Genomic DNA, 25,962 nt, shown 5'->3' on the forward strand with positions numbered 1-25,962 from the left:
CATTTCTTCTGTCTTTAGATGAAACATCGTCATGACCTCTGTCTTCTGCTGCCTGAAGCACTCTCTAATAAGTTCATCCAGCAGGGTCTTCTTCTATATGTATTCTCATATGCTGTTAGCTTTATTCAGAATTACTGGTGTTTAGCTTCCTGTGTTTTTTTTACAGCTACACTGTTTTTTTTTTTTTTCAACATGATCAGTGTTTTATCAGATGATCTATCCTTGTGGCATTGAGTCATCAGCTCTCTGGCGACATTCAGACTGATTTGACTAATCTCGGTACTGGACAATTTCTCCTGCAACCAGTAGCTGATGTTTTGAATCAACTGTTTTGGATTTCATCAAATTCTGAAACATACAGTACATACTGAGCTTAGTTTCTGTGATGCTAGAGAGGAGCTTAGGTGTTGTGGAGAGGCAGGTTATTGTAGTTTAATGGTGATGAACTTTTGTAGGATGATGCTGCTTTCTGTGAGCCAGTCTTTGTGAGTGTATGTTGTTAGCATCTCATTGTGTTTCATTAGCTTCTTCCACAAGTGGGACACGATCCTGCAAGATCCTCGTGGTGTCCAGCTTTTCCTGCCTGAGACTCTTGGCTCCTTTAGCATCTGTCTTGGTGATGTTGACTGGTTCTCCTTCTGAAAGCTGGCAGCAGCCTGCTCTTGAGTCTATATATATCTTGCCAACCTAAATTCTCATAAGAATCATGACAATAATTTTTTTGTCTCATGAAGACCAGTTGTCTTTTTTATTAGTATTTGTTATTTTATTAACACATCTAATGATGAAATCTGTGTCTATCTCGTCTCGTTTCAGATGTCTTAATCAACCACCAGTGGGCGACAACAAGACCTGGTTTGAATCATGACTCAGTGAAAATGCAGTTAAAAATTGGATGTATAATTAACAACACCATATACTATATATACTATACAACCCCCTCATACATCCTCTTTATTATCATTTGTTTTAATTGAAGATACAAATTTGCGAGACCCCAGCCTGCAACGCTTTTGCCGCATTTATCACATGTGTATCGGGTGAAACACTTTTAATAAAACCCTTCTTATTTCTTATCACGTCTTTTGTATATATACACACCTTCTTTAAGATTGACGGTTCCCCTCTTTTCGTCATCATATATCCCCGTTATGTTTTCTCTGAAAATCCTCCCTGGAGAAGCCTTCATTCGCAACTGTGAATGTTTCATACTAACCTGTAGGGGGCGGCAGCACATGGAGATGGCCTTTATGTGCACAAATGTCAAGAAGAAGAACGCATCACCAAAGAGCCTTGAAAAAAAAAAAAGAGCTAGCAAAAACTACCACTCATCGTAACGGTACAGAAACAGGTTTATATCTGTATTAATCCCGTTAATTATCTAGCTCTTGATTATAACTCCAAATGTGTTCTGTTTATGTCATAGCACAAAAATAAAAACAAACACACTGCCAAGTATGGTTCAATCATTACGAATTCACGCGTTACCGGCAACGCCATCTTTCTTCCAAAGGCATGTCTCTTTAGTTGCGACCTATCTTCATACTCAAAGAGTCTCTACAATTACCCATCACTCCCCTTCAACGTATGACCTGTCTCTGGCCTTGGCGTGTAGTGTGGAGCCGCTAGTTGTCAGTGCTTACTGGCCGTTGGACTCGATTTTCTGTAACTAGCTTTCTGTCCGACTTGTCGGCTCGTTGACTGGGAGCTGTTGCAGCAAAGCTGAGCCACAATGCTGAAATGTAGGACTGTTTGGAAAAAGCTTGCACCTCTTGCTAGAGCCTCATCCAATGTGTGCCGGCAGAATCTGAGAAAAGCAGGTAAGTCAACGAAGTAGTTGCCTAGTTGTTTTCCGCTTAACCGGGCCCTATCCAAACATTAATCAATTAAAGCGAGATTTTATGCGATGTAATGCCATTAAACCAGACCGTGTTAAATCGTGTTAGCTTATCTCACTTAAACCAACCCGACCTTTGTATTCTTATTGCAAGCTAACTTGCTAATTAGCAAATGTTGACGTTACCTAAGAGCCATTTCTATAACTAACATATTTGAACAACACTGCATTTAATCTTTAGTCTGGACTATAATGAAGAATACCAAAAGACAACACCAATGCACACGTATATCTGATGTCTTAAGTCAATACTGGCCTGCAGTGTGTCTCTGACAGGTGTTGCACCATTCTCTGTAACCAGTTAACATTTTTCCCATACTCACATGGGTCGAATTTTCTCACGAGGACTGTGTGTGACTTTGAGAGTATAAATACAGGCTCAACATAATCCTTCACCATAGCATGCAACATTATTATAACAGTGGGAAATAGTGCATGAGAAAAGTTGATGCGTGTGTGTATAAGTGTGTGCTATTTATAATCAACCCCATTAACCAGCAGAGTGGGTTATGTGGCACCAGCTTGGCACCAGAGTGTGCTGTTCCCATCATTTGAAAATTTGTCAAGTCAATATTCCCGCTTCAATCTGGATGTTTGACGATGCTTTTAATTTCATATTAGAAAAATAGTTTTAATGCCAGTATCCATCAGAATGCAATGAGTATAAAATACGGCTTTCGTGATATAACTTTGTCAACTGCAGTCATGTTAGCTGGTGGTGATCTTTGTTGTTTCCTTTCACCTACATAAAAACAAGTGGATAACTCTGACAGAAATGACTTACTTTCCACAGTTTCAGCCCACTTCTTCTGCTATTGGTGAATGCCTTCAACTATTCATATGGGTGCCCTAAATGAATACATTTTAACCAGCTACATTTCAGTCCAGATCCATTTTCCTTCATCACAACACTTGGGTGCACGTTGTTTCAAGCCAAGCGACAAAGAGGAGCTTTATAACCTTGAAAGGCAGTCGTGACTTCAACTGAGCAGAAAAAGACAGTTGTTAGTCACAGTTATCTGTACGATGAGTTGATCCACACTTGAAATTTCATGATTGTGACAGCTTCAGTTTAAAAAATGACCTCTTATCAGGCAGTCTTCAAAAACCTGTTGTTGTTCTGTCACTCATCCCATTAACTGCAGCGTGCACCGACGCACTTTGCAGCCTGCTGGCCTACGAAGGCAGCCTCTGTCACACATCCTGAAGGAAATTATACTTTAGCCATCGTTGTTTAAGTAGCATTTGAGAACCTCATTACAAGTGCTGCAGCTTCGATCTGTGATGCAGGTGTTTGTCATGTTGTTTTCAGGGTTGAACAATGGCAGAATACCAACGTGTGTGCCAGCGGCTCACATGTCCACTGGGCCGCAGGGGTTTGGAGGGGACAACTTAAAATACGCCCTCCTGGTTGGAGCAACTTTCGTCGGTGGCATCACATATGTGAGTAAGCTCTGTCTGCTCTGACAGTGTTGTGTCATGAATGGATATTTAGACAAAAAGTTGTCACGGCTCTTAATTATCAGTCTGGCTCCTTGTTAGTGGCATGTTTTACATGTAGCAAAGTTAAATATGGCCTGATTTAAAAAAAAAAAAAAAAAAAAAAAAGATAGCACCTCTGCATGGTGGATAAGAATCTACAAACCAGTGTTAAACAACATTGTTTGTCAGTTTTAATCACTCGTGGTTTACATATGATGGCCAACACTGGATTTTGGGAATTTGTAGTTGAACCGGATAGGACTCAATGAATCCTTTTTGTTTTTTCACTCTTTCAGGCAATTTTAACCTTGAAAGGAGACCAGAAGAGATTTCAGGAGCGTATAGATGAAATTGAATCCAGACAACATAAAGCATTAGCACAACAATCACCCACAGAAGTCCAGCCAGAGGCCTCAGGTGAGCTGTTTTTATAGACCGATTCTGTTGATGATGAACCTTTCACCTCTGAGCTGATCTCAGTTCTGCTGAGAAATGTTAATACATTCATGTTTTGTGTCTCACAATTTGACCTATTTTTGTGTTTTAGCAGTAGAAGCCACTGAAACTGAGGGTGAGTGATTTCTTTGTCATGTCCTAGTGGAAGTGTAATGGTTTCATGTGCTACAGGTCAAATTACAACCATGTTATTAAGAAGTTGTGAAACTGAACCGTAAATGATTAGAGTCGAGCAAAGAAGCTCCAAACCTCAGTGTCACTCTTTTGATTGAAATATGTGTGTTTTCAAATGCTAGTTTGAGGTGATGTGGTCAAAAAGCAGACTTTGAATCAGCTGATTCTGCATCACATGGTTCAGCTTCCTCTTTATTCCCATGGAAACAGCACATATTCACACTTCAGAATGAACTGAATAGTGGATGGGTTTAAAATCAATTAAGTGACCATCAAAGCTTGTGGACTTATGGTTTTAAAAGTCTGTTCACTTCTCTTTCAGCCGTCCCTTCACCAGAGCCTGAGCCTGAGGTGACACCTTCACCAGAGGAGCCGAGCCCTCCAGCTGAGGCTGCAGCCCCCGATGCTGAAGCAGCAGCCCCCAGTGAAACAACGGAACCACCTCCAGGTTGTTTGCATGCATTTTTTAATATTATTGACACACGCATGTTTATATATGCCTCCTGTATGCATCAAAGACGTTTTCACACACGAACACCAGAGATTTTCTGGTGAAAGGTCCGGACTTTTTCCAATGTTGCTGTTCACACAAGCACATCACAGCAGGAGGCGTTCTGCTGGAGATGGGAGGAAGGGGATGTGGGAGAACAGCTGTTTAGCAGCACGAGATAATAGCATTTGAGGCTTCTAGTCTTCATAAGAGTACTGCACGTATGTGTTGGTTTGCACGATAGCCGGGAGTGAGTGGAAAGCAGAATATAAGTCGGCCGAAAGGACAAACTCTTACCAACGCACACACACACGACCACTCGCACGGCGGCTGCAAATGCTCTGCAACAGTTGCCGACACGTTCGTACATCAAGTCCCTTGTTGTTGTTCCGGAGATTTTACTGGCTGGAAAATCTCTGCAAGAACACAGTGGACTTTGGCATCCTCGCATCCCACCGCTCTGGAACATCTCTAGAACATTTCAGGACTCCGGTTCGTGTGTGAAAACGGCTTAATTGTTGGATTAAAAAAAAAAAAAAAGTCATGGCTTAATAACTCTTTGAAGACTGTAGATGTTGCAAATGGAGACACCAGCTGGTAAAGATGAGGAACTACCAAAAAAGGGTGAAAAAAGCATGCTGGAAAACAATTTGGTTTAAAAGCACAGCTTTGTGACGTGTTGCATTCAGGAGGCCTCCTGGATACTGTAAACTTGCATCTTGTTTGTGTGAGTTTTATTTATGTGCAGATTCTTTCAGGGTTACTGCATGAACTGTGACGTTGCCTCTGTGTTGCATGTGTTTATTTTTCTCGTTAACGCTATAAACAAACTCTTTAAGGTTTCACTGCAGCCTCGGGAACTTTCCTTCTCTTGTCTCGTGTTACATAGTTTAAACTTTGTCTGTATTTATTCCAAATATGTTGGCTCACTTGCCATCATATTTGTTTTATGAAACGGAATCTGACCTGACGTTTTCTGTGACTGTCATATCTTGTGTAACACTGTCATTCAAGGGCACGGACATGTTTTAACTGTATGTGTCACTGTTTAGAACTGGCAGCTGCTCATTAATGTGGAAGCATGTAATTGGAATATCCCCACACATTGATAAAACGTTCAGAATGTGCATCTTTGTGGAATTCACCACACGTTCGGCAGCTTCCTGTTGGGATTATCTTAGTTTGAATGCCCTTTGGAATATTTCACTGGGAGAAGCATGGATCCTGGTGATCTTTCCCCTCTTCTTATATCTTAATAGTTTAATTTAAACTCATACTTTGGATTGCATCAACAGCAGATGAAGCTGTGGTAGAAGCGCCACCAGAAGAGGCAGCAACACCAGCTGCTGTGCCTGTAGTTGAGGAGGGTAAGATTGGTCATGAAATCTCGATGCTGTTTAAAATATCGACATTTTGGATACAGTTCTACCACTTATCCTTCTGAGCATGAAGTAGACACAGACTGCAGCTCGGTTAAAGTTAAATTCCACATGTGGGCTATAAAAACTATGGAGGTTTTAATGTAAGTTTTCCACCTTACTAGCAGAACATCTTTTATTACGTGACTGCAGCTTTCATTTGTGATAATTTGACCTGCTCTAAACATCCCGTTCGATTTTTACTACATTTTGTAATCTGTTATTGGGATCGACTGATAAAAGATGGACTCAGCCATCGGGTCACTCTTTGGTTTTGGGCTTTTCAAGTTCAGCAGATGCCGAGTCACGTATTTACAACACGGTGTTGTCATAATATGAACTAGAATTTGTGCTTTATAAAGATTTCTAGTTCTTCTTTTGCTCATAAGACTTACTGGCTGTCATCATAAAAACAATTAAGTATTAACTTAAAAAGGAAGTGATACTTTTTTTTTATTTTTCCAACAGAAGCATGTAATTGGAATATCCCCACACATTGATAAAACGTTCAGAATGTGCATCTCTGTGGAATTCACCACACGTTCGGCAGCTTCCTGTTGGGATTATCTTAGTTTGAATGCCCTTTGGAATATTTCACTGGGAGAAGCATGGATCCTGGTGATCTTTCCCCTCTTCTTATATCTTAATAGTTTAATTTAAACTCATACTTTGGATTGCGTCAACAGCAGATGAAGCTGTGGTAGAAGCGCCACCAGAAGAGGCAGCAACACCAGCTGCTGTGCCTGTAGTTGAGGAGGGTAAGATTGGTCAAGAAATCTCGATTCTGTTTAAAATATCGACATTTTGGATACAGTTCTACCACTTATCCTTCTGAGCATGAAGTAGACACAGACTGCAGCTCGGTTAAAGTTAAATTCATTTGAGTTCAATTCAAACATGTGGGCTATAAAAACTATGGAGGTTTTTATGTAAGTTTTCCACCTTACTAGCAGAACCGTCGGCACCCTCCGAGCCGTCCCCGTCAGAGCTTATAGAGCCGGACCCAGGAGCGGTGGTGGAGAGTGGTAAGCACTCGATCAGACCTGTGCATGGAAGCAGTGATGTTCCACATCTGAGGGCTTACTTTTGACTCTAATGATCCGGTTATACTAACAGAACCCGCAGCAGCAGACCCCCCTGCAGCAGAGCCACCCGAGCCTCAGCCAGAAGTTGTGGCAGTGAGTGGTAAGACCACAGTCCAGCTTGGGTTGGAGAGGGGAAGTGGGCCGACACTACACTTTACTTTCTCCCATTCTGATAAAGTTAATCTCAAACACCTTCTCTCCTCTTTACACTGTTCACATGTTCTCATTACAGCTCTTCTCCTGCCTGCTCGTGTCTTTTTCACATATTTTGGGTTTCTTATAATGATAAAGGTTAATCTCACTTAAGTAAACTTAACGTCTTTTGTTTAGCAGGTCCGTTTGGTGTGTTGGTGTCAGTAATGGTGTCAGGGCACTAATGGGATCATGCACTGATTGTGTCTTCTTTCTTGTGTCTTTCTCTCTCTGTCTTACTCTCGCTACTGTGTCTTTCACCCTCTCTTGCTCTTGCTTACTCTTCCTCACAAACTCCAGCAGACTCCACTCCTGCCTCTGTCAAGGTGCCCCAACACGCCCCCTACCTCCTTATTGGTGGAGGTACTGCCTCCTTCGCTGCTGCCCGATCTATTCGAGCCAGAGACCCCGGTGCCAAGGTCAGTCAAGCCTTTAAATTCACTCTGAATACTGTACGATCTTCATTGTTGGAGCTGAGTTTTTGATCCTTTTTGCTATCAGGTACTGATTGTGACTGATGAGCCAGACCTTCCGTACATGAGACCACCTCTTTCTAAAGAGCTATGGTTCGCTGATGATCCCAGTGTACCGGAAACACTGCGTTTCAAACAGTGGAATGGAAAAGAAAGAAGGTGTGTTTAAAGTCTTTAAGCTTATTCAGCTTATTCGGGAATGAGATCCTTCCCCAAGTGGAGGAGTTCAAGTATCTCGGGGTCTTGTTTACGAGTGAGGGACGAATGGAGCAGGAGATTGACAGGCGGATCGGTGCGGCGTCTGCAGTGATGCGGGCTCTGCACCGGCCCGTCGTGGTGAAGAAGGAGCTGAGCCAGAAGGCGAAGCTCTCGATTTACCGGTCAATCTATGTTCCTACCCTCACCTATGGTCACGAGCTGTGGGCAGTGACCGAAAGAATGAGATCGCGAATACAAGCGGCCGAAATGAGTTTCCTCCACAGGGTGTCTGGGCTCTCCCTTAGAGATAGGGTGAGAAGCTCGGTCATCCGGGAGGGGCTCGGAGTAGAACCACTGCTCCTCCGCATCGAGAGGAGTCAGATGAGGTGGCTCGGGCATCTGGTGAGAATGCCTCCTGGACGCCTCCCCGGTGAGGTGTTCCGGCCCGTCCCACTGGGAGGAGGCCCCGGGGAAGACCCAGGACACGTTGGAGAGACTATGTTTCTCGGCTGGCCTGGGAACGCCTCGGGGTCCCCCAAGAAGAGCTGGAGGAAGTGGCCGGGGACAGGGACGTCTGGGTCTCTCTGCTCAAGCTGCTGCCCCCGCGACCCGATCCCCGGACCAGCGGAAGATGATGGATGGATGGATGGATGGATAGCTTATTCAGCCTCACCGCCTCCATTCCTCCCATCTTGGATAATTTTAGCTCGCTGTTTGTCTTTCTTTATTAGCTTCAGACTGTCCTATCCTGCGACCTCTCATCTTTTATTACGTAACTGCAGCTTTCATTTGTGAACATTTAACCTGCTCTAAACATCCCGTTAGATTTTTACTACATTTTGGGATCGACTGATAAAAGATGGACTCAGCCATCGGGTCACTCTTAGGTTTTGGACTTTTGAAGTTCAGCAGATGCCAAGTCATGTATTTACAACATGGTGTTGTCATAATATGAAGTCGAATTTGTGCTTTATAAAGATTTCTAGTTATTCTTTTTCTCATAAGACTTACTGGCTGTCATCATAAGAACCATTAAGTATTAACTTAAAAAGGAAGTGAAGTAACACTTTTTTTATTTTTCCAACAGTATCTACTTCCAGCCGCCATCATTCTACATCAATCCTGAAAATTTGGAAAGTACAGAAAATGGGGGGGTGGCTGTTCTCACAAGCAAAAAGGTTGGTTTATTCTTCTTTTTTAGTGACCTTTTCCTTAAAGAGGGAGGGGGACGATATGCAGCAAATGGCCACATGCTGTGTGAGGCCCCCCACTCAACTGCTCGTTCCACCTGAAAACCCATAGTTCTGTTTCTTGTTGCCCTTTTATTTATTTTGCAGTGTTTTAAAGAGAAACTACTTGTGTTAGTAAAATACACGACAAATTTAATCTATTTTAGGTGGTTTATATGGATGTGAGGGGGAACAAAGTAAAACTGGATGACGATACCGAGATTTCATACGACAAGTGTTTGATTGCTACAGGTAGGCCGCCTTTATTTTTGATTACCTTGTGTGGCTCAAATCTGTTGGAATCTGATTTGGACCTTTGTCCTCAGGTGGTATTCCACGAAATCTACAGGTCATCGAAAGAGCAGGAGAGGAAGTGAAGCAGAGGACAACTTTGTTCCGCAAGGTCTGTGTTTAGCCACAAGGGGGTGCTAGCTGTGTTTCACTTTGGGACTTTTTGTTTTGGCTGCTTGCCTGAAAATGTTTGTATTCAAATCAGTTTACGTTATTATTTACATATAGTCTTAAGCTCTAAAATGCAAACAATTTGTCAAGTTGAATACAAAAAAAGATGGCTAAGCCTTTATAAAAAGTTAAATCTGTCAGAGAAAAGAGTAATCTTAGATTTACCACTTACAGATTGAGGACTTCAAAGCATTGGATAAGGTGTCAAGAAACGTAAACTCCATCACAATCGTCGGAGGTGGCTTCCTGGGCAGCGAGCTGGCCTGTGCCCTTGGGAGGAGGGGTGAGACTAGAATAAATCAAACGGATGTTTATTTATAACAGGGTGAACTTGTTTCATAGTTCTCACTCATCATCTTTCCCTTTTTTTAGCAACTGAGACTGGATTGGAGGTGATACAGATGTACCCAGAGAAAGGCAACATGGGAAAAGTGCTTCCTGAGTATCTGAGCAACTGGACAACAGAAAAAGTCAAGAGAGGTTCGGCTTTGGTTCTGTACAGCTGGTTAAGCGGCTGCAAGAAAAGAGATTTTCCTTACCTTTCTAATCGTTTCTTCTGTCTTTGTTCTTCCAGAGGGTGTGAAAGTCATCTCGGAGGCGTTGGTGAAATCTGTGAGCTGCAAAGATGATAAGTTAGAAATCCAACTGAAGGATGGCCGATTGGTAAGTTCTAATCTAACCAGGGAATGAGAAAGACTTGGAAGCTTACTGATTATGTTGCACGTCATATTGCAGGTGAAAACCGATCACATTGTTGCTGCCGTTGGCCTGGAGCCAAATGTGGACCTCGCTAAGTCAGCAGGTCTGGAGGTGGACTCGGACTTTGGTGGCTATCGAGTCAATGCAGAGCTGCAAGCTCGGTCCAATATTTGGGTGGTAAGTTTCCAGCTTCTGAAAATGAACCCGAGTGCTCATTTTAGTTCAGCGTTTACTCCAAACACACTCTTTGCTTGGAAAGATAGCTTCACTCTTTCAATCCATACTCGATAATCTCAATCTCCTCTTTTTTTTTTTTTTTTTTTTTTCCAATTAGGCAGGAGATGCTGCGTGTTTCTATGACATCAGACTGGGCCGCAGGCGAGTGGAGCACCACGATCACGCCGTTGTGAGTGGGAGACTAGCAGGAGAGAACATGACGGGAGCAAACAAACCCTACTGGCATCAGTCTATGTTCTGGTGAGGATTAGACTGTTTCTGCTTTATAAAGTGTGGTTTCCTTGGATCTCGGATTGAAAACCATTTTCCAAATGAGTCTTCAGGCTGCAAGCCATGAAACTAAGGCTCTGTTTACATTAATTCATTTCACCATTTCTTCGTGTCGGCGTCTTGCAAACTATTTACATTTACACACAAACGGGGATCGGCTGATTCGCTAGTCACATGACTAATCAGCCATCACATCACATGATTGCCCTTGCTTTATTATTTATTATGCTTTATTATTTATTTTTCGGCGACAACAACTTGGTCCACGAAATTGTCCCACCATGCGCTGCTTCTTCCCGGTCTAACCCAAAAGCGGCGCTCCATGTACGGCTTGCGTTGCTGCAGTGGCTGGGTTCTCATTATAAAAGCTTGTTGAATCTGGCGCCTCCTTGCCACCTATTGTTGTGCACAGCGTACTACCAGCAGTAGGACATGGAGCAGGCTCCCATGCTGATCGTGGTTGTCCATGATTTCCATATTCTTCTCGATGACACGACTAGAAAGGAAGTGTGTAACTGAAGTGAAGCACGCCTGTTTGTTTTTAGTTTCCCAGCACTCAAGTCACATGACCAACGATACCAGCCTAGCGAATCAGGGAGGAGTACGTCCACAGTAGCTAGAGCTCAGCACTGCGGATCCTCGTTTCTCCCCGTTTACAACTGCTAAAATCAGCATCGTATGCGAATGCTTACGTGGGCTCCGGCGTCTTTGAATCCTTCCACCTATGAAGTCGTATTCCAGTATTTTAATGTAAATGGACTGTGCATCCGCGATAGAAACGATATAGAAACAGATTAGTATAAATGGCACCTAAGTTGGAAGTGGAAATGAGGGAAGGTATTTGGGATGGCAAGATCCCGTCTGAATTGTTGATTGCTCTGGTTGCATTTCTAAGTAAGTGGTGGGGCAGCATGCACAATTCAGCAAATGTCTCAGATGCAATTCTTTTACCATTCAGATGAACATGCATGATTGATCTGAAGTCTTAGATACCACTAAATCTAAAATATTTAAAAAGCCTGTAAAGGATGTTAGAACCCAGCAAGCAAATCAGCAGAGAAATGAGAAGAAAAAAAAAAAGATCATACATTCAGCTCATTAAAATAACAAATACAGTAAAAAGTCTTGGTTTGGATGGTTTCTGGATCTCGCCTTCTGTGCGATCTAGCTCCACATGTCCGCATGAACAGTTCTACCATCCCTAGCTTGGGGCAAACATTGCCTCACATGTAGTACTTACTGACCCTCATCTGTGTCTTCTTATGTCTTCTGTCGCCTGCAGAAAGGCCCAAAAATGATTTTCATTCTAACTGATAAGTAAGCTGTAAAGGGGTCAGTATACCACGGTGGAGTTTAAACTAGGCCAGAGCAGTCCTATGGAAACATGCACATTATCCTGGATGACAGCTGCTCTGGACTGTGCAGTCCTGAGTGGATAGCATGATGGCAGCCTCAGTGGTATAGCCCCCACACTGCCGTGCAACACGGACAGCTGTTGATCCATTGACATTTTGTCTTTGCCTCCCTTGTTGTTGGTCCTCTTCTTTCTTAGCCAGAGGCGTGTTGCAGAAATGCAAACAAACTGTAAAACAACACAAGGCTTTGTTCAAAGGCTGAGGGAGCCTATTTCTGCTTTTGTCAAAGGAAGTTACAAGCGGACATTTTACAAGCTCTTTGCCGTCTATCTCGGGGAAATTGATCATAGAAATAGAGAGAGGAAACTCCATGAGACAATGAGTGAAAAAATTTTGGTTTGTCCCCTGACCCCCATTACAGTCATACCTTAAAACAAGATGAGCTAATGTTTAGCTATTTCTAGCAGAGGTGTGATGAATCCATTAAGTCAGTTTTGAAATGACTACGTTGGTGAGTGCTCGGAGATCATGTGCGTTTCCTTTCAGGAGTGACCTGGGTCCTGATGTTGGCTATGAGGCTATCGGGATCGTTGACAGCAGCCTTCCAACAGTCGGAGTGTTTGCAAAAGCCACCGCCAAGGACACACCTCGAGCTGCTACGGAAAAGTCAGGTCGGAGCACTCTCTCATATAAAGTTGCCTACCGAGTGGCGCAGTGTAAAAAGCCGCACACAGTAGCGGAGGAGTTAATACTTCCCTGTGCTATGCACATGGTTTCAATTAACTTGATGACTCTGCAAAAAGTCACCAAGCGGGGCGCAAAAAATTTCTTATGTACCAAAGGAGGGCCCCGCAGAGAAAGTTAGTGAACCACTGGGTTAGGTGCTCTTTCCCTAGCAATTGTCCTTCCTTCTCAGCCTCCTCTGCCAGTTCTTTTGTCATCTGAAGACATGTACTGTGGTCAGCTGCTACTCTTGGATGGTATGCTGCTTGTTGTTAAACGTTGCAAACATTTATGTGGCCTCTGCCACTTCATTGTTGTGCACTCGAATCAAACTGTCACATCAGTTATTGTGTAATTCTTGATCTATAAATGTGTTTATAAAACTGAAACTATTTGGTGAGATGGCTCAGACGTTCAGCTATCACTTAAACAGTCTGCCGAGGTTCATCAAACAGCTTTACACTTGGACCCTATTACTATGCTAGTCGAATCACAATTTAAGAGTTGACAATCAGCAGCGTGAATCTGAGGACGGCAGCTCACTGCTGTAGAATCGGCACGTACAGCTACATACTATCCTGCAGCAGTGGCTGACCTTTAAAATGTTGCTGTATGTCAGTACGTGCAAGTCAAGGGCAGCGGCATACCATCAGAGACCAATGACCAGCCCTACTGCAGAAACCGCTTAGCTAGCACAACAGTGTCATTCCACCTGGCATGAGAGGAGAAGACCAGATCTGTTGAGCTGAATGCATCTGTATATATATCCATACACTAAGTCAAATTCCTTGTAAGTGCAAACCTACTTGGCAATAAACCCGATTCTGATTCTACATACGAGCTTCTGGAGGTTCTCCAAGTTAGGTTTCATTTGTACTCTTTGGACTCTGCTGCTCTGTTGCGACACTCTTGAACTGAACTTTGAAGCATTACACGGGTGCTGATGCTTTAAAATAAAGAAAAGCTGAGACTTTAAGAACAACGGATTAAATAAAGTTTTTTTTCCTTGAACGTGTTGCAGGTACTGGAATCCGCTCGGAGAGTGAAACGGAGGACACGGCCACCAGCCCAGTGGTCTCTGTAACACCCACTCCCACCGTGCAACACAGAGACGAGTACGGAAAAGGAGTAATCTTTTACCTGAGAGACAAAGTGGTTGTCGGCATTATCCTGTGGAACGTATTCAACAGAATGCCCATTGCAAGGAAGGTAAGGACTGTTATTTTATTTGTCTAATCGTAAGGAACAAATAACAGATTTGGTTACTGTTAACTTTTTACGTGTTCATTTGTAGATAATCAAGGATGGAGAAGAACATGCAGATCTGAATGAAGTGGCCAAACTGTTCAACATCCACGAGGATTAAGGTGGCGGAGGCTCAGGGAGCGAGTTCGGCTTCATGTGAAGACTGAACTCTGGCAGTGATTGCCACATTCATTAAGAAACAAGTTTTCATGCAAACCAAATGGGAGGATCAATGTAAATTATGTCACTGAAATATTTTCGTATTTGTATCTGCTGCGCTGTTTGTTCTTGTTTTGTTTGTTTTGTTCAGAAGAAGGCACCATCTCACCTCCCCTCCACCACCATTTGTGTGATTGTCTCTCTGCTTCCCCCCTCCAGGCTACGATGTTTCCCTCTGTGTGATCAGAGCAGCTTGTTTCTAAGAAAAGCTGCAATAAAAGCTATTTTTAAATCTGAGTGAACCCATTATTTTCTGTTATGCCTCAAGTAAATAGCAGTTATAGGCAGATAAGCTGACCTGCATTCTGAGATGGGACTGTTTTGATAGTTGTTAAAGTCTGTGTGCTTCAGATCATCTGTCCCGAAGCATTTTAATCAGTGTGCTGCTTGGCAGATTTCCTATGATAACACATGCAACCTGCAGTGCTTCAGCCTTCAGACTGACTGAGTTAGCATTGATCATCTGACCTTGGCTGCACACATTTGTTGGTGGTTTAAATGGGGAAAGGCAATCATGCAAATAGAGAACCTGATAAGTGTATTTTCCAGGGTGTGAAAGTACGTATGTGCACCCTAGGAAATTAAGCTTGGCCTACTTTCCCTGTCCGGGGGTGAAAATGAGCAGGCATGCAGAAATGTTTTTTCTTCTTTTCCTCACTTAGGGGGCTTCTTGTTATTATGATGGCTCTCGTGTCTTATTTTTCTCACACATTCTTGATCACATTTGACACTGTGGTCTCCAGAGCAAAGTGTGGAAGGGGCTTTCAAGTGTGAGGCAAACACGTGCCGCCATAACATCCCATCGTGTCCTTTGACATTAATTTTACATGAGTAAATGGCTGAACTGCCGCCTCCTCTGTATGGAGGAATAAACATGAGTTTCCACATTTGTATTTGAATTTGTCTAGAGATTTTGAGACATGATAATTATATGAGAAATATCTGACAGTCCTGCTAAAGATGAATAACATAAAGATGTGTAGTGACACTAAAAAGAAGATGTTGCATGTGAATTATTTTAAACTTAATGTCTTCCATTTTGCTTGCAAAATCTGTGCCGAGCCTATTTGTAGATGTGCAGATAAGAATTTCTTAATAAAGTTGTTTTTTTTTAATGTGAAGATTAACTTTGACTTTTCTAAACAGTTTATTCATTATTTGATAATGACTCAAGTATTTTTATTTGCATTAACTTGAGTAAAGCAGGATCATCCAGATATTTTCCCTTATCTTTAAATAACGGATCTTCTCAAATAACTTTTTATTTTAGAAAAATCTGCCTGATGAATATAAGGAATCTGGTCTGAATCCCAAATATTTCTAAAAAAAACCCTCAGGTTGTCATTAAGAGCAAAGCAGGACCACTGTGCTTTGAAAAGGACGCACTGTCTCTTTAAATAGTCTTGCAGTAGTTCCTTCAGCATTCATATGGCCATAAAAAAGAGATCAAGCTTGAAGTCATCCACACAAACACAGACAGGACTAAAAAAAAAAAAAAAAACCTCCCTGGGATTGTGAATTATACAGCAGCAGCTTCCTGTATTTTACACCTGCACATGGAGAGAGAGGCTCATCTGAGCCAAGAAGACAGCCTGGCTGGGAAAGCAACAAGAAGTTTCCTGCTCCTCTGCTTTTTTAAAATTTCAATTTCAGTTCATCCTCTCTCATCATCCGCTCTGACTTCCAGCTAAGAATGCTGCTGCTGAACTTATACTGGCTGTGGGCTTCATTTGTGTATTTTCTACCAGGAAGGTAAGAAACAATCTGAGCTTGGAACGTATCATCCTGCAGTTGAGTTAAGTGTAATATTTATGGCGCACATTTATTTGATTGTGCATGTGCTGTGTTTAATTTGAGCCTTGTACGTGATAATATAACAGACGATGAGCTGAGTGCTTCTTTGACCAAGAGGCTTGTCAGCATCTCTCTGTTCTCTTAACATAAGAAGAAACGAGAGTTAAGTATTTCATGATATGTAATTAAAAGACAACGGTTCTGCCAAGTGAGATGTTCTGTGACGCATGCAGGGGCTACTGTAGAAAAACAGACAAATCAAGTTGTTTGATGGGAATTTTAGACTGTTTGATAAGTCTTTTATGTTTAGGAATTGTTTTATACCTCTAATCTGAGCACAGCAAAGCAATCAGAACACTTATAAAAATATATGAAGAGCCACAGGGAAGTCACTGTCCCATCTGAAATGTTGGGAACACGTATAGCAGGTGTTAGCACCTTTCCTGAAGCAAAATCAGGGACATTCGACGTTAAAAAAGACAGAGAAAGACAAAAATAAAACATCAGTTGGTTGTCCCATCACCTGGCAGCTCTGTGCTCTGTAAGGAGATGAAGTTCCCCAGCAAGGCACCCAAGCCCCCCTCTCCATCTGACTTTCTGGACAAACTGATGGGACGGACATCTGGCTATGACGCTCGCATCAGACCAAATTTTAAAGGTGAGCACTTGTGGGACCTCTGCGGCCTGGACAGGTGTGACAAAGTGTGCTGCTCAATATGATTCTGAGCAGCCAAGTAGCACAAATCATTCACAGATGGGCCAGAAATGTGAGATGCTGCAAGCTATGATAATTTCACACCCATTATTTTATTTTTCCCTTTTTCTGTCGTGTGCTGTTGCTGTTTTTGTGTTGACCCAGCCCGTGGGTTATGATTTCATTTACTTCTCTATCAGATTTTATTCTGACTGAAATGTGCAGTCACCCTCGCATGTTACCCCACAGGCCTATTTCAGTCCAATCTTGATCACTGCTTGTGAGTGAAGCCAGTAGATTCTCTCTGACACACTTCGCCTTCAGCCTCTGGGGTTGCATTTCATATTTATTTCATACATGCTCCACATCCTTGTCAGTGCATGCTGGGTAAATCCCAACCAATTATCTTTATATACACTAATGTAACTAAAGCAAAATCAATAAATTATTGCATCCTGAAATGAGACAATAAAACATTTAAACCTTCAGCGGTCGACAGATGGACTACGCTAACAGGAGCGTACTGGAAACGACAGCACGATTCCATGCCAGTTATCTTGAATGTGTCTTGTTTATCAGGATGTAACATGACTTATTATGAAGGAAACAAGCAGATGTTACTTTATAGGAAAGCTTAGCACTTTAACTGCCCACTTAACAAACATCACATGGGATACTTAAGAAACTCGTGTAACTGTGATGTTTAATGCCAGTCTGTTTCTGTCAGGTCCCCCTGTCAATGTCACCTGTAACATCTTCATCAACAGCTTTGGATCCATCACTGAAACAACTATGGTGAGCTTTATTCCTGCTTTGTTACTTATCTATATAAAAACATTGATAGCCAAACAACCCAGATGGTGCCCCTTTGCTCTCACTGTGCAGGTGGTGCAACGATAAGTGAAATAAACACAACTCTGGTCTTCTAATATGCGCTAGAATTACCTTAAATATATCAGAGTTAACAGTAGAGTTTTATATGTTGGTGTGTCCCTCTTTAGCAAAGCACAGCAAAGTATCTTTATTTATACAGCGCATTTCATACCACAGGCAACTCAATGAGCTTTACGTAAAGACAAGGCATTTAAAAGAACAGCATAAAGCAGCAATTTAAAGAGAAAAAAATAGAATAAAAATTAAAAACACAGTTAAAAGCTATCAAAGAAGAGGGGAAAAAGAAAGATTTAAACTCAACCATAACCATAAGAGAAATGTTTTTAACATGGATTTAAAAGTGCTCACAGTTGGGGCTGATTTCAGTTCTGCTGGTAGTTTGTTCCAGTTGTGTGCAGCATAACAGCTAAAAGCTGCTTCACCGGGTCTAGTTTGAACTCTGGGCTCCACTATCTGACCTGAGTCAGCAGATCTCAGAGCTCTACTGGGTTTATACTCTGCTAGCATGTCATTCATGTATTCTGGACCTAAACCGTTCCGTGATTTGTAGACGAGTAGCAGAACTTTAAAATCTATTCTGTATCTGACCGGGAGCCAATGTAAAGACTTGAGAACTGGGGTGATGTGATCTGATCTCTTAGTTCTGGTTAAAGTTCTTTACCTGTCTTGGCATTCGTATAATCTTTGGTTATCAATGAAGTAGAGCTGATAATCTTTCATACAGTGAAAGATGCTGCTCCCACTAGTAAGAGCATCTTTCACAGACTAAAAGAGATGCCTCCAAAGGACTGGCCATCTGTTTATTGTAGACTGATGCCTGTAGTCAGTTTCATGGTTATATTGTTATCCAAAGTAAGTTTCATATAACAGTGTCTGAGTTTAACGTTGTTATACTCAACATTTGCTACTCAAAATAATAACAAACCTCCCTATATTACAAATTTAACTGCTCCACCGAGTGCTGTCAGAGAACATAAAAGTGATGTTTCAGTAGTGGTGGAAAAATATGTATTCAGATCCTTCACTTGAGTCAAAGTAGCAACACAAGATTGTAGAGACAGTCTGTGGTAAGTCCTGCATTCAATATACTTTGGAAAATGTATAGAAGAACTAATGTTGAAGTACATATAAAGTACCAAAACTGACAATGTACTCAGGACAGTATGATATATCTGTCATGTGGACCATCATAATTCAGTGGTGGACGAAGTAGTCTGATGCTTTACATCAATAAAAGTACTGATACAGCGGTGTAGTAATAGGTCTTGCATGAAGAAGTATAGCCGAAGTATAAGAGACAAAATGCCATCAGAGTACTGAAGTAAAAGGACCAACTTCGTCTTGACTGATATACTTTTACATATTCCTCATAATCAGCTTGTACAGTGGGCAGAATGTACCTGTTGCAGCTGCTTGATGTGGACCTGTTGAGCTACTTTACCTACAGTTTTGTTAACATAAGAGAAACCTGATGGAGAAACATAGTGCTGATGTACAAACTAAATCTTTATTTCTTTAACTACATTGGATCATTTCATTGTTTCTTAAATAAAACTATGGGACAAACGTGACAAAAAGCTGTCAGGTAAATATAGCGGAGAAGGAAGTATTTCCCTCTGAAATGTACTACAGTGGAATTGCAAAGTAGAGTAAAATAGAAATTAAGTAACGTACAATTGCAAATCGCATCATAGTACATCCATCCATTCATTTTCTATACCTGCTTAATCCAACTCAGGGTCACGGGGGGCTGGAGCCTATCCCAGCTGAAGGGTCATGAGTCTATTACAGAGCCACAGAGGCCAACAAGGCAAACAACTTTTCACTCTCACACTCAGAATCATCGGTGAACCTAACATTCATGTTTTTGGATAGTGGGAGGAGGACACAGTACCAGAGTACTCACAAAAGCACATGCAAACTCCACACATAAAGTTGGGGAACCAGGAACCCTCTCGCTGAGGCAGCAGTGCTGACCACCACACCAGCTTGCAGCCCCATCATCATACATCACTCAGGAAATTGTCTTACTTTCTATCACTTTAATCACTTTAATGTTGCAGTTTACATTCCTAATCCATATTACCAGGATGTATCTGTATATTACCTGTAGTAATAACACAATAACAGAATCTGATCTATAAAGTAGTATTCAATCGTTCAAATCTGAGACATAACAACCTGAGATCTGCACTAGCATCTCTCAGTACCACAGTGATTCAAATATCTGTCATATTATTGTATTTTTTAAATCAAATTTAGTAGAATTATAACTGAGTTTGAAAGGGTTTATTGACTCGTAATTATAAGGCTCTTATTTACAGATTTACAGGTTTTTCAGCTATAACAGTCTCTGCTGGTTTAACTTGTTGCCTTGTTGTTAGTCATAAAAGAACGGGGTCATGCTCATTTATGTCACACATGTTACCCCTTTGTGTTTAATCATTCAGAACATTTCAGCCTACCCTTTTCTCCCAAATCTTCCTGTCATTAGATGAGGACCTCTAAACAGATTAGTATCTCAAACAGCATCTGTTCAGTTTATCACATAATCATCATCATAGTTTATTCATTTGTTAGTTTTACATTTATTTATAACGTTAGTCATGTTATTTGTCATTGTTCCCCCGTGTCCCTGTCAAATAAGAAACTATCCTTATTTTTGTGCCATATGTCGACCTTATTTGTCAAGTTATTCAAGTTTAGAGTAAAAAAGCACTTGGGCATTTTTTTTAAATACCTCAGAGCCAAAGCCATGAAAATTTAATTGAGTTTGCTGTCATTTAGGTGATGAGCACTTCAGTGCTGCAAGTTGAACTGTTTCTAGCCTTTTTCAGCCCTCTCACCATAATTAGAAATATAATCTTATCTTTATGTAGTTCCACTGCATTATGAATTGCCACATTTGCAATATTTTGTTTGTCATTTATGAAAAGTGTATTTTTCTGTAATCGTGTATCCGTGCCGTAGGACTACCGGTTAAACGTATTTCTACGGCAGCAGTGGAATGACCCGCGGCTGGCATATAAGGAGTATCCAGATGACTCTTTGGACTTGGACCCCTCAATGTTGGACTCTATTTGGAAACCTGACCTGTTCTTTGCAAATGAAAAGGGAGCAAACTTTCACGAGGTCACAACAGACAACAAACTGCTCCGCATTTTCCAGAATGGAAACGTCCTCTACAGCATCAGGTGATCCTTTCTTTTGGGGTGTGTGAATCTGGTTCAATAATTCATGTCCCTCTTTTAGACATTACAAGTGTTTTATCAGATTGTGTTGTGAATATGAAATTCTGCTCCTGAGAGCACATTTTATGGTCTACTACATGTTTGTCTCACTCCAGTTCAGCTCAGCTGTAATTGTACTGTCCAGCCACACACTGTGAACAAGTTAATGCTAAACTATAACTGCAGGCGACAACAAATCAGGTCAGTATTGTGCCTCTAAAGCAGGGGTGAACTGTACCATAATGGTACAATTATAATTAGAATATAAGAAACAGGAGGCACTGTCAAATGCTCCATTAACAATAAAATGAGTTGCCCTGCTGGTTACTGAACTTGGTCAAAGTTCAGTAACCAGGTTATCTTAAAGCATGTAAATAATAATGGAATTAACATTTATGTCCTATAGCTGCAGTATATCTGGATGAAACTGAACCGCAATACTTCCCTCCCTCTGCATTATTGCTCACCAGCATGAAAGGCTTCATTTTGCTCTCGTTTGAACAAAGGAAGGGAAGTTTCTTAAAATAAACAATGAAAGACTTCATGCCTTAACCCAGAAAATGGTGACAGCTACACAAACTCAGTGTGTTATCAATTAATTTCTTACACTTAGACTCAGTAACGGGGTGTTCTTTTTTGTGATAATGAGTTCTACATCCCGTGGGCTTCTTAAAACCGATGGCGGCTGCGTTCTTGGCCCGTCTCACATCAAGCCTAGATTATAAAGGCTGGCTTGTTGTCTGTCAGCACCTGTCAGTCCTCTCAGCAGCTCGTATGGAGTGCAGTGGAACAGAAAGATGAAGAGGAGGACAGGTGCCAAAAAGATTTGAGCTGCATGATGTGACCCTTTAAAGTAATGAGTCTAAGTGACATCGAAGGCAGCAGAGTAAGAGTTACTGCTGTAGGATTTAGAGGTGTTGGCTGGCTGAGAATTCACATGCCTTTTAGGCCATCATGGGTTTGAATGTGGGGGCAGCATCTTTTTTTGTTATATACATCATTCCAACACCATGATGGCAGTGCTTTCTGTCTTTCAGGCTAACACTTATACTCTCCTGCCCCATGGATCTTAAAAACTTTCCCATGGACAGCCAGACTTGTACGATGCAGCTAGAGAGTTGTGAGTTAACCTTTCAAGGCCGGATGAAAACTAAATTGATAGATTATTGTCATAGATTTGTTGCATAGTTTATACTTTCTTTCCATCTCCTAGTTGGCTACACCATGAATGACCTTATTTTTGAGTGGCTGGATGTTGGAGCGGTGCAGGTGGCTGATGACCTGATGCTCCCTCAGTTTCTGCTGAAGGAGGAGAAAGGTCTTGGTTACTGCACCAAGTACTACAACACAGGTATATAACTCATGCATTTATTTAGTGACCATCTGTTCTGCACCTCTTTAGACACTGTCAATCAACTTCTTCTCCGACTGTCAGCTTGCACCTCTAACTTCTTTTGCGGTTAGGTAAATTTACCTGCATCGAGGTCAAATTCTACCTGGAGCGTCAAATGGGCTACTACCTGATCCAGATGTACATACCGAGCCTGCTTACGGTCATCCTGTCCTGGGTGTCGTTCTGGATCAACATGGATGCGGCTCCAGCCAGAGTGGGGCTGGGAATCACTACCGTGCTCACCATGACGACACAGAGCTCAGGCTCCAGAGCCTCCCTGCCAAAGGTTGGCCGTTTGATGTGATATTTTACATAATACAAACTAATTAGCCGTTTGTCTCGTCATGAAGCTGTTCATTGAGCTTTGATATACTAAAAGCATTAAAGGTAAATATAATGAAACCGTAAACTGATTGTTGCTACAAACAGTAGCTCCATTTGGCTCCATTTCAACCAGTTACAGCATTAAAGCACTTCTATAAGGACACAGTAACTGGTTCAGATCTCTCTCTGCTTTATGTCTGTATACATGTCCCTGCTACAACACTTTCAGGTCATTGTGTACTTTTTTTGGTAGTCTCATACATGCTTACTCTTTGTAGTGGAGCAATTTTATAGTGTAGTTAATGGAAGTAATACTTTGCCTGTTCTTCAGGCACAGTCTGTTACTGTGACATGCAATTGGTGACCCAACAACTGAAGCTGTGTAGACGCCTTGTTTTCACATCTTCACAATATTTGCATACTGTTGGGACATGTTAAAGCGTAAAATCATACCTTAAACTTTGAGCCTATTTCTAACGTATCAGTCGTAATTTGTAGCACAAATTTTTCTTTTCTTTTTTTTGAGAGCTGGTGGACTTTATTTGAAAGTATGTGGACAGGAAAGGGGGCAGATAGAGTGGGGGGAGACATGCAGGGAAGGGCCCCAGGATGGGACTTAAACTTGAGCCAGCTGCATCAAGGAACTACAGCCTCTGTACATGAAGTGCCAGCTTAACCACTTAAGGCATCCATGTAGCAGGAAATTTGGAAGCAAAATGCGAGAGGATATTGGAGTATTTTTTGGAATACTGCATTTGACATTCGATCAACCACAACAATAAAACCACCAACAGGAAAAGTTAGTAACACTGCTCATCTTGTTACCATGCACTGTTTTTCTGGGAAAAACTGCATTCTGGCATGTTAATTTGACACTTCAGACCAAGAACAACTGGTCAGACAGTGGAAACAGTTCTCTCCTTACAGCAGCAGCCTCCACAGGACAGACAGTCGTGGGCCCCGCAAAAATGCTTAGGAAGTACTCATAAAAAACACAATAAAGATCCTGAGATGCTTATCAAGCCAGCAAACTCCTCAGATACCAATCTGATGGCATCTATGGGAAACGAGACCACTATCCACAACCCACAGGGCAAGAAGGATCCATTATTAACGTCCCGGTACCTGTCTGGTCACAGCTCTTTTAGCAGCATGAGCCAAAAGAGCGTCATGGTCGAATGTCATGGCTGATCTGTGCATGTATGTATGTTTTTCAAGTGTATTAAAAGGATTAGTTATTTTAACACTGGGGGACATAGCAAAAAAAAACTGCTTTTCAGTTCAACGCTCAAAGCCACATCTTCTTGAATGCAAAGAGAAAAAGTTGCCATTTCCACTTTGCCCCAGTGAACTACTTGTGCCCAAATGTGTAGTGAAATCTAATGTTAACCGAGAAATTTATTTTCCATGCTTTGGCAGGTGTCTTATGTCAAAGCCATAGACATCTGGATGGCAGTGTGTCTTCTTTTTGTGTTTGCTGCACTGCTGGAGTATGCAGCTGTTAACTTCGTTTCACGCCAGCACAAGGAGTTCTTCAGACTGAGGAGGAAACTCAAGGAGCAGCAGCGACAGAGAACTGTGAGTGCAACACACCCACTCAGCCCCTCGGGCAGCTGTCACCTGCTATTCATTGCGCCTAGCAATGCGAGAGCAACAGTTCAGCTGCACGCTGCACTACTGCCAGGAAATGCAGACAGCACTGACCTGTTATTAATTCAAGTTACCTTATTTCACTGTAGACAGAATGTTCTCAACCTCGTGCCGCCTCACATTGGATACCACGAGAAGAATATGGGGGACACAAAATAGGGCAAAACCATCTTTAAATATAAATCACTTCTTAAAATAAGTAGCGGAACAGCAATAGCAGGGCGGATTATCACTTTTTAATATTTAGAACATAAAACTAAAAGCATTTGCTTCATACTCATTATACTCATTATATGAATGAATTGGATTATTTGAAAATAATTATGATTACAATTAATTGAATTCTAATTGGCTTCCATTGGACTATACTATTTAAGTGCCTTGAGATGACATTTGTTGTATTTGGTGCTATATAAATAAAACTGAATTGAATTGAATTATTTGTGGAATAATATAACGCAACAAAGAAAATGAACCGAGCATGAAAGATTTATTCAGAGCAGTTTGTTAAATTGTTAAATGTTAAATGTCTCTTTACTATCAGCAGGGAAGCAGTGATAGTAAAGCGAAAGGAAACAACGCTGCTCACGGGAACGTTACAGAGCGGTGCAGTGCCTGCGCCAGGGTGTGTACCATCATCTCATTCGGTTCAACACCAGCCAGTCCTTGATTCAATGTGTATCTCAATAAGTGCGATAATTCTTGTGTTTGTGTCTACCAGGAGGAGGAGCTGGCACAGCAGGGTTTTCTCTTCCAGAGTATTGGACTTGCCCTGTCAACAGAAAGTGCACCAGAAATGGATGCAACACCGGTCTTTGCCGATCTACCTCCAGGTTTAGGTTTCTATGATATACGCCGGCGGTTTGTGGAACAGGCGAAAAGGATCGACACCATCTCCCGAGCCGTTTTCCCCATGAGTTTCCTAATGTTTAATGTCCTCTACTGGCTTACCTACAAAGTTCTACGACATGGGGATGCTGAAAACACCCTGTAAGGAAACACAGACAGAGGACAATGAGCACACTGGATACTTTCAGCTCTGATGTCTTTACTGAAACATTTACAGACTGAGAGTCCTCTGCTTAGATGCAAGATGCATCATGACTGCATGTCCGGTGCCACTGGGAAGGAAGAGTCCGTCTGCGTATTTAGATTTTTATTATTTTCAAAGACATGCACTTTTTTGTAAGCACTGATGCAAGATTACACATCAGTTGACAGTGTATGTGTTCAGTCTGCAACAATCGACTCACTTTTATGGAAACATTTCCGAATATGCAGTCACTGTAGTTCACTAATGTTTGGACTGCTGTAGAACCAGGTCGATACTTCATGTGTCACAGCCGACAGTGTCCAAAGGTACGTGTTCAAAGAGCCTCACTGAGACAAAACATACAACTCCAATTCCAGAAAACCTTGGGACCTCTGTGTAAAATGTAACTAAAAGCTAAATGCAATCATTTTTCTACTCAAAAAACAATATTTTATTCACAATTGAACGTGGAAAACATATCAAGTGTTTAAAGTGAGACATATTACTATGTTGTGAAAAATATCTTGAATTTGATACCAGCAAAACATCTAAAAACACTTTGGGTGGAAGCAACAAATGGCTGGAAAAGTAAGTGAGTTACAAAATTACAGCAGGTCAATTGGCAACAGACCAGTAACATGAGTGG

The 25,962-nt window shown here is 41.7% G+C and overlaps 2 protein-coding genes across 8 annotated transcripts; both read left to right on the forward strand.

The window, feature by feature from the left end:
* Positions 1-1,573: 1,573 nt before the first annotated feature.
* Positions 1,574-14,541, forward strand: aifm1 (apoptosis inducing factor mitochondrion associated 1). Of its 7 annotated transcripts, none has more exons than XM_075487966.1 (22): positions 1,574-1,820; positions 3,210-3,340; positions 3,676-3,796; positions 3,927-3,950; positions 4,332-4,457; positions 5,795-5,866; positions 6,604-6,675; positions 6,868-6,942; positions 7,034-7,102; positions 7,495-7,613; positions 7,696-7,826; positions 8,953-9,043; positions 9,262-9,346; positions 9,421-9,497; positions 9,731-9,839; positions 9,929-10,036; positions 10,131-10,219; positions 10,292-10,432; positions 10,590-10,732; positions 12,664-12,788; positions 13,862-14,049; positions 14,135-14,541. In XM_075487966.1, exons 1-22 carry the CDS (start codon positions 1,733-1,735, stop codon positions 14,204-14,206), a joined length of 2,256 nt encoding a protein of 751 aa, XP_075344081.1. In that variant the 5' UTR covers positions 1,574-1,732; the 3' UTR covers positions 14,207-14,541. The 7 variants fall into 7 exon arrangements, with proteins under 7 accessions (XP_075344081.1, XP_075344083.1, XP_075344082.1 ...); XM_075487968.1 differs by having other exon boundaries at positions 7,498-7,613; XM_075487967.1 differs by having other exon boundaries at positions 6,871-6,942.
* A 1,456-nt stretch (positions 14,542-15,997) lies between these two features.
* Positions 15,998-25,277, forward strand: LOC142401933 (glycine receptor subunit alpha-4-like). Its single transcript, XM_075487384.1, has 10 exons — positions 15,998-16,056; positions 16,629-16,756; positions 17,520-17,587; positions 20,657-20,880; positions 21,954-22,036; positions 22,130-22,267; positions 22,381-22,595; positions 24,053-24,219; positions 24,824-24,908; positions 25,005-25,277. The coding sequence occupies exons 1-10, from the start codon at positions 15,998-16,000 to the stop codon at positions 25,275-25,277; spliced, it is 1,440 nt and encodes a 479-aa protein (XP_075343499.1).
* The last annotated feature ends 685 nt before the right edge of the window (positions 25,278-25,962 follow it).

The sequence above is a fragment of the Odontesthes bonariensis genome, chromosome 16, assembly GCF_027942865.1.
Source record: "Odontesthes bonariensis isolate fOdoBon6 chromosome 16, fOdoBon6.hap1, whole genome shotgun sequence".
Classification (NCBI taxonomy): domain Eukaryota; kingdom Metazoa; phylum Chordata; class Actinopteri; order Atheriniformes; family Atherinopsidae; genus Odontesthes; species Odontesthes bonariensis.